The sequence below is a fragment of the Scyliorhinus torazame genome, chromosome 8, assembly GCF_047496885.1.
Source record: "Scyliorhinus torazame isolate Kashiwa2021f chromosome 8, sScyTor2.1, whole genome shotgun sequence".
NCBI classification, from domain to species: domain Eukaryota; kingdom Metazoa; phylum Chordata; class Chondrichthyes; order Carcharhiniformes; family Scyliorhinidae; genus Scyliorhinus; species Scyliorhinus torazame.
Genome location: NC_092714.1, coordinates 172,501,846 through 172,514,530, shown reverse-complemented (window position 1 = coordinate 172,514,530; position 12,685 = coordinate 172,501,846). Strand labels below are relative to the sequence as shown.

General features: G+C 43.7%; 1 protein-coding gene across 4 annotated transcripts in view; it reads left to right on the top strand.

The window, feature by feature from the left end:
* The window catches only part of rtf2 (replication termination factor 2), a 303,881-nt gene extending 295,948 nt beyond the window's left edge, over nucleotides 1–7,933 (top strand). For all 4 annotated transcript variants that reach the window (XM_072514520.1, XM_072514519.1, XM_072514518.1 and 1 more), the window contains one exon: nucleotides 7,365–7,933. In XM_072514520.1, the coding sequence (XP_072370621.1) occupies nucleotides 7,365–7,555 (191 nt within the window). In that variant the 3' untranslated portion in view covers nucleotides 7,556–7,933. The remainder of the gene's footprint in view (nucleotides 1–7,364) is intronic.
* The last annotated feature ends 4,752 nt before the right edge of the window (nucleotides 7,934–12,685 follow it).

Sequence of the window (12,685 nt, the reverse complement as noted above, 5' to 3'; positions counted from 1 at the left end):
CCACCCCCCCGCTAGATCCCCCGCTAGCGTAATTACTCCCCCCATGTTGCTCCAGAAGTCAGCAAACTCTGGCCGACCTCGGCTTCCCCCGTGACCTCGGCTCGCACCGTGCGACGCCCCCTCCTTCCTGCTTCTCTATTCCCGCCATGATTATCATAGCGCGGGAACCAAGCCCCGCGCTTCTCCCTTGGCCCCGCCCCAATGGCCAACGCCCCATCTCCTCCACCTCCCCTCCTCCCCCCATCACCACCTGTGGAAGAGAGAAAAGTTACCACATCGCAGGATTAGTACATAAAACTCCTCTTTCCCCCCCTTTTTAACCCCCCTCTTCGCCCCCACATTCGCCCCACCACTTTGTTCAAACGTTCTTTTTAATAGCCCGTTCATTCCAGTTTTTCTTCCACAATAAAAGTCCACGCTTCATCCGCCGTCTCAAAGTAGTGGTGCCTCCCTCGATATGTGACCCACAGTCTTGCCGGTTGCAGCATTCCAAATGTTATCTTTTTATGAAGCACCGCCTTGGCCCGATTAAAGCTCGCTCTCCTTCTCGCCACCCTCCGCACTCCAGTCTTGATAAACGCGGATCACCGCGTTCTCCCATTTACTGCTCCGAGTTTTCTTTGCCCATCTAAGGACCATTTCTCTATCCTTAAAACGGAGGAATCTCACCACTATGGCTCTGGGAATTTCTCCTGCTCTCGGTCCTCGCGCCATCACTCGGTATGCTCCCTCCACCTCCAACGGACCCGCCGGGGCCTCCGCTCCCATTAACGAGTGCAGCATCGTGCTCACATATGCCCCGACGTCCGCTCCCTCCGCACCTTCAGGAAGACCAAGAATCCTCCGGTTGTTCCTCCTTGCGTTGTTCTCCAGTGCCTCCAACCTTTCCACACATCGTTTCTGATGTGCCTCATGCGTCTCCGTCTTCACCACCAGGCCCTGTATGTCGTCCTCATTCTCGGCTGCCTTTGCCTTCACGACCCAAAGCTCCCGCTCCTGGGTCTTTTGTTCCTCCTTTAGCCCTTCGATCGCCTGTAGTATCGGGGCCAACAGCTCTTTCTTCATTTCCTTTTTGAGCTCTTCCACACAGCATTTCAAGAACTCTTGTTGTTCAGGGCCCCATGTTAAACTGCCACCTTCCGACGCCATCTTGGTTTTTGCTTGCCTTCCTTGCCGCTGTTCTAAAGGATCCATTGCAATCCGGCCACTTTCTCCTTTTTTCATCCGTATCCAGGGGGGATTCCCTTCTGGTTTACCGCACAGTGTTTTTAGCCGTCAAAATTGTCGTTGGGGCTCCTATCAAGAGCCCAAAAGTCCGTTTCACCGGGAACTGCCGAAACGTGCGACTCAGCTGGTCATCGCCGCACCCAGAAGTCCCTCGGTGGCTAAGTTAAGCAACCATCTATTACCTAACCAAATGTTATTGGTGCAGTGTTCCCATAATGTTGCCTCATTTCAATTTAATGGTTACAGTGTGGTTAGAGCTGGGAGTGCATTCAGGGGTAGTCAGCAACATTGTACTACTGTGAAACGCTGCTATTTCTTTTGCTGGTTCTGTTTTGCATTTGTCAAAATTCAGAGAAGTGCTCAACTTGGTTTAGTCACTGGATTGTGCAGATTCCTCTGTGTAGTACTAAGCCTTGCAACCAGGAGGTCGCAGTTGAATCATTTGACTTTTCTGAGTTAACTGATCTCAGCTGGTCATGGTAATAGGGGCATTATGTTTGATATCCGTGACCCTGGTACAGGGAATGAAATATTAGTCTTGAGTACTGACTTTCAGTCATGATTCAGTACTTAAAAGGTACGCCCGTGTGAAAATGTGATGTAGACACGCCAACAATATCTGCTATGAATCCTTCCTGAGCTTGTGGACGCTCACTGTCCAGCCTTTTTTTAAAATTGAAAAATAGACACTTGGGAGGATACAGGTGTTGACCAATTCCTGTGGACTCGTATTCAACAAAATATTCAGGAGAAGTGGTCGGGAAATATTGATGGAAAACGCACCAGTTAAATACTTTTAAAATCCTGAATCCTTGCTGACTCTTGAAGAAATTGTCACAAATGTTTCTCCACTATGTCACTCAAAGCAGTTACTGGTACTCAAAATTTCCTTGCAACAAGAGTGGACGCAGGGTAACGCGATGTGAGCATGGGAGCTGCGTTTTTGTGAGTTCTGGCTCTGTAATCTTTTATTTTATCTTGGTACACATTTCATATTTGTCTTTTTCTTGGGATATGTACATTATGTCCAAGGACAATCCTGATTGAAGTTTTGGGAAGAAGAGCCAAGATAAATTGTAGAGAATCTTTGTTTGATCTGGCGATGAGAGCTGGCTGGGTTGAGGCTCAGCTCATTGGTGTTGTTGCTGATGAGTGGGCTTTCATCCCAGTGGTGCTGTGTACACCCGGATGATGGCCTCCATTGAGAATATTGTTCTGGATGAAAATCCAGAGGCTGGTTGCATCAGGTTCGACAGAGAACACCGTATTCAGTCTTCGAGGGCTGGGATTGGTTGGACCCCCTGAGCACTGGCCCTATTATTATACTATTTTCGATGCTTGTCATGAGGATTTGGAGATGACCGAGGTAGAGTCATTCCCACACCCCTGGCCAGAGCCCAGACTGTGGTCACTTGGGTGTCGGGCTGGTGGCATGGTGGAAGCGAAAGGTGCTTTGTTCTTTGGAATCCTTGAGAGATCGTGAGAAGTGTCTTCCCTATCGTGTCTTGGCTTTGGCCTTGTCAAGCAAAATAGATGGTGGTGTTATCTTGCAATTCTCAATAATTAGAACATAGAACATAGAACGATACAGCGCAGTACAGGCCCTTCGGCCCACGATGTTGCACCGACATGGTAAGTCAAAAAACAAAAGCCATCTAACCTACACTATGCCATTAGCATCCATATGCTTATCCAATAAACTTTTAAATGCCCTCAATGTTGGCGAGTTCACTACTGTTGCAGGTAGGGCATTCTACGGCCTCACCACTCTTTGCATAAAGAACCTACCTCTGACCTCTGTCCTATATCTATTACCCCTCAGTTTAAGGCTATGTCCCCTCGTGCTAGCCATTTCCATCCGCGGGAGAAGGCTCTCACTGTCCACCCTATCTAACCCCCTGATCATTTTGTATGCCTCTATTAAGTCTCCTCTTAACCTTCTTCTCTCTAACGAAAACAACCTCAAGTCCATCAGCCTTTCCTCATAAGATTTTCCCTCCATACCAGGCAACATCCTGGTAAACCTGGTAAATTCTGAAGGTTACTCCCTTGGAGTTATGTTGTTGATTATTTATTGTCTTTTCTCCTGCACGTGAGCACCAGGGCGAGTGATGTCTGTTATCCTATAATTCTTACACAAAAATGCTCCAGGTTTTGGCCCTTTGCTGTCCAATAATTACAGTCACCAGGTATATAAATTTAAACACAGTTACTGTTTATTTGTAACAAGAACTATAATGAAATCTGCAGCAAATACAACTGGTTAACTATTATCTAATTCCTAATTCCCCACTTGAACTTGCCCCCCACATCTACGCAGGCACACAAGACAGACAAACACAGAAGGGAAGAAAGGGTAAAAAAAAACCATGAGAAAAAGAGTCTTTGTTTCAAATGGGTGTTTCTTGTACCCTGCTCTTCTACAGACCTTGCTTTCAGTTCGAGGGTTAGGCCTCAACAGTTTCAAAAATACAACACATTCTGGAGAGCGCGTGAATGAGAGCGCGTGAATGAGAGCGCGCGAATGAGAGCGCGCGAATGAGAGCGAGCGAATGAGAGCGGGCCCTGATCTTTGCCTGCAGCCTGTAATGGTTTTCCTGTAGATTCATTCATTCAGGTTCTCTGCGACCTGAGGAATACAACACTCACAGCCTTTCTGCAGAGGGCGAAAAATACCAGGTCCTTGCCTTTCTGTGTCAATCTGAAACTTTCAGGTCTATGAGAACCATCCCACTGGGATCAGATCTAATTACCATAAGTTACCGGACAAAGTACAGCCTTTTGTGCCAATTCATTGGCCTCCAGCCAATCAATCAAACCGAATCCCAGCTTATCTCTCTCTCTCTGGTGTCGACAAGTCTGAAACTCGTGTGCAAACTAGCAGAATGTTCTCTCCTGTGACTTAATTCCTCATTCTGCTGCTTGACTTAAGATGCATGTCCATTAATCACCCTTGGATCAAAAATTGTAACTGCAAAATAGAAAAAAGGAGAAATAAGAGAATAAACGGGAAGGACACTTGTAAAACCCTATATTTTGTTTATAATGAAGATGAGTGGAACCAAGGCAGGATTATGGATGGATTGTTGGGCTGGAGTTAGGTTATAAGGGTTAGTTAAGTCATCACTGAGAATGAGGATATCACCCCAGTTAGAGCTAATAATATTGGCACAATTCTAGTGTAGCTCGGTAATAGATGATGGTTAACTTATCCAATAATGGGGCAAAATTAGTTTGACAATAGTGTGGATAATTCTGGTTGCCACACTACCAGAAGTATGTGGAGGCTTTACAGAGGGTGCATAGGGGGTTTACCAGGATGTAGTCTGGTCTGAGACGTGTTAGTTATGCGGAGAGGCTGAATAGACTCGGACTGTTTTCATTAGAATGATGGAGGTTGAGGGGTGACCTGATAGAGGTCTACAAAATTATGAGGGGCATGGAGACAGTGGATGGGCAGGCACTCTTTCCCAGGGTAGAGGGGTCAGACTATGAAGGAACGGCAATGTTTTACAAGTCAGGATGGTGTGTGGATTGGAGGGGAACTTACAGGTCATGGTGTTCCAATGTATCTTGTGCCCTTGTCCTTCTCGAAGGGGGAGGTTGCAGGTTTGAAGGATACTGTTGAAGGAGCCTTGGTCAGTTGTTGCAGTGCATCTTGTAGATGATGCGCGCTGCTGCCCCTGCATCGGTGGTGGTGGGGGGGGGGGGGGGGGGGGGGGGGGGCGGGAGAGTCTGTTGACGGTGGTGGGTAAGCTGTCAATCAAGTTGGCTGCCTTGTCCTGGACGGTGTCCAGCTTCGTTTTGAGTGTTGTTGGAGCTGCATTCATCCAGGTAAGTGGAGAGTATTCTACAACATCCCTGATTTGTAACTATATTGCCATTCCTTCACTGGGTCAGAATCCTACAATTCCTTTGCTAACTGCACAGTGGTCGTTGCCTGGCACTCATGTGGTACAAATATTACCTTCCAATTATTAGCCTAAGCCTGAATGTCTTGTTAGTTTATGGGCACAGGCAGCTTCAATATCTGAGGAGTTATGGATGAGTTGAAAATCACACAATCATCAGCGAACATTCCCACTTCTGACCTTATGTTGAATGATGGATGGGAGAATACTAAGGAAGTCATTAGTGAAATCACTAATGAGCTAGTGAAATCAGTTGTACTGGAGTTGACAAAACATCATAGAATCCCTGCAGTGCAGAAGGAGGCCGTTTGGTCCATCAATCCTCCCTCTGAAAGAACACTCTACTCGGCCCACTTTGGTTTAGCTCAGTGGGCTAGACAGCTGATTTGTAATGCAGAACAAGGTCAGCAGCGTGTGTTTAATTCCCATACCAGCTTACCCGAACAGGCGCCGGAATGTGGCGACTAGGGGCTTTTCACAGTAACTTCATACTTGTGACAATAAAAAGTTATTAATAATATTATTATTCCCACCCTATCCCTGTAACACTTTGGACACTAAGGGGCAATTTAGCATGGCCAGTGCACCTAACCTTTGGACCCTGGGAGTAAACCGAAGCACCCGGAGGAAACCCATGCAGACACGGGAAGAACGTGCAAACTCCATAGACAGTTACCCAAGGCAGGAATGAAAATTTGTTATGGGCCTGGGATTAGAAAACTCCAAAGTACATCATGGAGTTCACCTGACCTACAACTGTTTATTGATTTTGGTTACGATGAGCATGAGAGCCTGCCTTTCAGGTGTTATTCAACAGAGGTCTTGGGTGCTTTTAATCAAAAAAACTAATTTAGTTAACATTTGTATAAACACACAGAGTAAGCATTTTTATCAACTACAAACATAAATACCCCACACAACTACAGTAATCTATGTATAACACTTCATAAATTCCCCCTTTAACAAGATCCCATAAACCAGAAACCCCTTTTCAAAGGCGTAGCCCAGCACTTAGCACTCGAGACCTGGTATGGATACTCTTGTTTCCTTTCCAAAACAGCGGGTTGGAATTCCTTCCAGAAAACAGTTATCTCTTTTAAGTTATCAAGTAGTCTGGAACCAGCTTTTAAAATGCAGACAGAGACACTTCTTTTCAACCTGTGCAGTACAAAACCAGGTCAAAAACAAAGTGAAAGTAAAACTCAGAGTCACAGCCCAGCTCCACCCACACAATGAGGCAGCAATGCTAACCACTGTGCCACCTTAAATATAATGGCAGCAAGGTTGAAGGTGGCAGTAAGCAGTCTTGGTGGTGGAAATGTTTTGCGGTTCAAAGCTCAACTGTGGTTGAACAGAACAAGGTTTTGCCCAGTTTATTTCAACCTGAGCTGGGGAGGGGATAAAGCTCATGACTGGGTCTGAAAATCGTTGCTTTTGTTTTCTTCATGTTCATTAATCTATATTTCATGATGCCCTTGTCAAACAAAAATCTGTGATCTCACCGTGAACATTTCAATAAACCACTGATATCTGCCTTGTTCTGGAGGTTGTGGAGAAAGAGAGCCCCAGGTTTCCACTATGCTTTACATAAAGTATTTTCTGATTCATTCTAATTTTAAGTTTATGCTCCGTTTCTCTGTTCTCGGGTAGAATTTCTTCCTCCAAGGTCAAACTACAGCATGTGTGTAATTGGGAGACAAACGTTTAAAGGTTCCTGTGGTTGTGACTCCAGATCCTTTCGGACTGCATTACCTATGTCTCATTTGATGCATGGGGCTGTTGTCATATGTTTGTGTATAATGTGACACCACATGCCATTTAGGATGGAATTTTTTGAAACTGATTTTGGCTATATTCCAGGGAATTACATAACCGATGCCACTGTCATTCTAAATGTTCAGAAGATAATTCTGTTTCTTGTGTTTGATGTAAATTCTGAGCCTTACTCTTGATAGATAGACAGTGATCATTTGGGAATTCAACATTGTCTGATGTATGATTATGCATGTTAAATTGGTGGGGAGGTTGTTCTAGCCGCTAACAACTGATGATTCACAGGCGCAGCACATAATGTAGAAGAGCTTCCAATGGAACATTAGTTCACAACTGCAATATTATCACCACTGCTTCCCAGCCTGTAATGTTCGGAAGGCCAGCACAACAGAAGTTACTGTTTCAACATGCAAAGCAAATGTCTAATGGTTTCTGTATTTGCTTGTTTTCTAGCAAAGTCATCTTCCACGTCCACTGCTTCTGGGAAAGCTTGTAAACTTGCTTCTGGCATCACCAAACGATCTCATACCGAAACTGGAGAGAAATCTGAAGCTTACAAATCAATCTTTACATCCCATAGCTCAGCTAAGCGCGCAAGGGAGGAAAAACCCAACTGGATTACTCACACTGCCTACTACTACTGAGATGGCCAGCTATGCTTAAAAAAATATTGTTTTCCCTGCCAAGTTTAATTATCTTTAAAAGCATTTCTTGAGCTATTCTATAAAGGAGAAGATAACTCTGCAGGTGAGCTCTTGTTTGTAGAGTTCTGTAAGTCTCCTCAGTGTGTGAGATATTAACAACTTGTCCTTTATAAGATACTATTTCAATTATTGAAGATATATAGAACACATGCTGAGAATGTACCTCGATGGGTGCAAGTTCTGGCTAGCAATGAATTAGCTATTACTCAACAACCTCAATTTAAGTGGCTAAGATCCAGGCCACTGGTTTGCTGAAATATATTTTGCTGCAATATCTGATGACATGTCTATCTCTAGCTAATTAAATTTTTCACCAAACGTTCTTTGTGTGCATCAGTTTTTACAATCAACCACGAGCACTGGTCACTCTCAGCAAGACATATCACTGATGAAAATATTATAAATTTGATTTAGTCATTGAAAAGAGAAAACACTTATAACCATACACTTTTCCAAATCCTTCAATTGACATTGAGATGATTTCAGAAATCCTAGATGAGTAGAGCTCCTCAGTGGCAGAAATAAAATTACTAGCTTTTCAGTAGTTCCTTACCAAGTGTCTCATGTCATCGCGTGTAATGAATTACTGTGACATATAGCAGCTGTTGGCTAACAGTGCAGCAAGACGTGACCCAAACTGCTACCAAATAAATGATCGCAATTTTCTCTGGTGAAATTGGCCGAAAGAGAACCTTGACAAGACATTAGGAGCACTTGCATACCGGCTCTTCAAATATCAAGACAGGATTCTTGATATCCACTGGAGCATGCAGTTGAATCCTCAGTTTAAATATTCATCTGAAGAATATGTGAAAGTGCCAATATGTGGTATCAGAATGAGAGGATGTAGGTTTAAGTTTCCATCCCTGGTCTGGAACAAAGTCTTGAAAGAAGCCAAATGCCATCCATGGGATGCAAAAGGAAAAGTGATGGGGAGATTCTATCAGTCCGTCTGTGGCACTTTCCAAATGGCTGGTCTAGAGCAGCCAGTGAGGGGCCTATTGCCCCAGCCTGCCATTTGCTGTGCTATAAATTGTTTGAGTGGTATGGCCATAAACATTTGGCTCCTATTTTTGTGTTTAGTATAAGTATTAATCTATTGCTTTCTTTTCTGATTCAAAACTAAATTGTCACGATATTCATTTGTTTCTGAGCACTACACATTATTTCCTGGTCAAGAAATCGAGCCGCTTACAAACACCTGTCAGTGTTGGCTTTATAATTGGCCGGTGCAAATACTGCCCTAAGTTTTTAAGAGCATTAATTGTCTTTTGCATGTAGTCACCAGCTCCATTTCACAGTGTCCCCCAACAAGTAACCAAGATCAAAAACTTGGAAAAGTGAATTTCTCTATGAGACACACTTGGCATGTTGCTCTCTGAACCATAAAATTGGCACCAGGCTCCCATGTGATAAACTCTATAGTAACTAGGATTGGCTGGGTTGTGTTACAAAATTTCTGGGGTTGATGTTGGTGTGAATGGATGGGTTGCCCCAACTTTTAAAAAAACTTTATAAACTTAACTATTTTTTAAAAATCCTTGTTTGTAAGAGACAAAATGTGTCCGCAAAGTGTCTTTTTTAATAGACTTCCCATGAATACAGGTGTGTAAAAACTAAAATGAAAAGTCTCTGCACCAGAGATTGGGTGAAAGTGGGTTTTTATTGTTTGTTTCTTTTTATTTTACGAACAACACATTTACCAACAACCTGCTCACTGAGGGGTGGGACTTCTATCAACTTTGCCACTGATATCTATTAATAGCAGTAAAACTACAATATTTGCATGAAGTTATAAATTTATTTATGACTAACTGGAGGAAATTTAAACTACATAGGAACATTCTGGTAAAAGTCTCAGTTCGGTGCTAGGGACTGGCAAGCTTTCATTTCTCACATTGCAGCACCAGAGAGTGCCATCTGGTGGAGAACTGGTCAAGTTATTACTGCTTAAAGTGCTGTAAATGCAGAAATCCACACTTAACCTATTAATGTGCCTTTAGCTCCATGATAGACGGCCCTTTCTCTCTGGTCTGAACTGGCCTTTTCATGTTGGTAAACTTGCATTGGATCGGTCACATTCATCACTGCTGTTGGAGCTTTTACAATTTATCCCTGCAATGCATTGCTGTATACATCTTCTGTCACCTTCTCTTCAACTTCTCCATCTAAATCTAAACAGCAGCCAACCTGATCCTCTAATTCATATTGCCCAACATCTTAGCTGTTGTTTAAAAAAATAATCTGTTCTTATACCAGCTACGACATGCACTTGCCCTCCCAACTACTTTCTACTTTTCACAAATACCGTTCTATCTTATTTACTCTCCCAACTACTTTTCTCAAATACCGTTCTATCCGTGATACCCATTTACCGGCATAAAATCATATCAAGGAACCGGCTCAGGGCCCAGAATGTGTCCAAAGATTATCTGACCCAGCTATGTATGGGGCCGTTTTCTAGGTTTTCTAGTAGCTGCCACCTAAAAGAAGTGTCAAGTTCCTCAAATATATAAATGAAGGGCCTATGCCTTTAGAACTCTGGGAAATTGGAGTGAGATAAATCTAAAAAGTGAGCATCAGCAAAAGGTCAGTCCTGAAGAGGTTATTTTGGACTTGAAACATTAATTCTGTTTCTCTCTCCACAGATGCTTCCAGACCTGCTGAGCTTTTCCAGCACTTTGTTTTCATTTCAAATCTCCAGGATCAACACAATTTTTGCTTTTGTTCTAAGATGCTTCTGTGGCTTGCTGCATTAAAAGATTCTCTTCATTTTGACCCAAGATTTTTATCTGGTTACTGATCTGCTGTTAATGGAAACAGTCTCTTCCATTGGTTCTATCATGCCTTTTGAACAACTCGATTATATGTCCCCTGAATGTTCTCTATAAAAAAAATATCAAGGACAAGGAATGTTAAAAGAACTAGCCTTAAGGTTTTGTACCTGAACACGCAGAGCATTCAAAATAAAATGGATGAATTAGTTGCACAGATAGATGTAAAGGAATTTGATATAGTTGGGATTATGGAGACATGGCTCCAAGATGATGTTGCTAGTTTTCTCCTTGGTTCAATTGCTCTGTTTTATTACCTTTGCTCTCGAGTCGCCAGGTATCTTTGTGATACCGCCACGAGGTTCAAGTCCAAGTAATGATCACTAACCCAATACACCGATTAGTAAGATTCAAATCAAAGCACATTTATTATACACAGTAATCGCTACTCATGCACAAATTCTACGTCTAAGCTACTTCTACAACTAACAGGCCTATACTTAACTTCGGACTGGTCCACCAGATCATGGGAACAAATGGCCTTTCGTTCGGGTCCTGAGTCTGCGGGATTCAAAGTTGGTACGGATTGGTAGCTAGGAGCGCCTATCTCGTAGCGAGCGTTGAATTAAGATTTACTTCTGTCGGGAGTCACTGCACCGGTCACGGTCAATGTTGGTTCGTGTTGCTGGGTGACCCAGGCAGGACGTAGAGGTGAAGAGAGAGCGTGAAGAGAGCAATTTGAACTTGGGACTCAACTCTTATAGTCCCCAGGGGCTTCCCACCTTTCGGGGCGGATCCTGTACCTGGTCCCAAGTGATTGGACTTTGCCCCAATCGCTTGGTTTGATTTTCTCCAATACTGGAGCGGTTCCCTGATCGATGGGCGGTCTTGAGGTGCTCGTTTACCTCATGTGTTGGCTCCTGCTGGCGCCGAGGAGTCTGGCTTTGCGTGTCCAAAATGTTACTTATTGTTCCCGGGGATTGCTCATCTGTATGCAGATGGCTGCTACTTTGTTATGCTGATGGTCGCTGGTACCGACGTTGTCTGGCCTTTGCAGAGGTAAATACACAGCAAACCTGCAGCTGCTGGTTTCTTTCAATGTTGGCTGACTTTCCCATCAGCCTTTGCCGTTCACCATTTTAAATCGGGAGATGGCCAATTTAGGTGGCTACACACCCTCCTTGTGATCCTAACGCGAAGCGTGAAGGATCACATAACTACGTTGCTTTCCATTCCCTGACCTGGGGAGCACTTCTTTCATGGCCTCTACACTGACCATAACTATGCAAAAAAATTTTAACTGACAATTCTATGGGGCGCTGTGTCAAACAGGGACATGCATTACAAAACAAAAAAATTGGGAACCTCTAAGTATCCTTAATACACTACTCTCACTTAAACATTTCATCACTCTAACTTACTCAATCATACAAAAAAAACCTTAGCAATTTATACACATTTTTCCTGGCTTGGCAGTCAAGTTCAGGATCGTACAATTGCTCATGAACATTCCTTTATTTACAATAAAACGCAAATGAATGCTCTTTATTATAGATCGCGGGGGTCTGGTCGTATCCGAAAATAGGGGATCTGATCCTATATACTGGGGTGCGAGCGCGGTAGGCTCTCCGTCTCCATTTTCTAAGACGCATAGTCTGCACGATGCAGCAGAGTATCGCCAATACCAGTAAGGATTCTATTACATAGGACAGGGTGTACCAGGTTATAAACTTGTCACACCAAGGTGGTGTGGTGTCGCTGGTGACTGGGCTCTGGGTAATGTGGGGGAGTGAAACATTAACGGCTGGGGGGGCTTGAGGTCATGGGGTTCGCGTTCACTCGCAACCAAATGTCCATTATCATGATGATGAACCATGTGAAGGAAGTCCTCATGGCTCTTCTCTTTTCTTTTCTTCTCCGGTACTGGAGCTTCTGGCGTTCTGTGGAAAGAAGCATATGTCTAACTATCTTGGTTTAACATCTCGTACGATAGTCTGTCTGTCCTTTAGTGCCAATTACTCCCTTTATAATTGGTCACTATGTGACGCCCTCTTTTTTTTTTTTTTTCAAAAACCGAATTTTCGGACAAGACACTTTCAAATAATGAACCAGTGCGAGCCGTCTCGCAGACTGTGCGATGTACCATCCAAATGTTTCAGGATGTAAATAGCATGTGGTTGGCAACCTAAGGGTTACCTGAAACAAAACAAAACAATTTGAACTAAAATTTGCAAAATGAGGTGCGTATGGGCCGCGACGGGTAAGAGTTGGATGGAGTCCCCGGGTAGGACGGCTA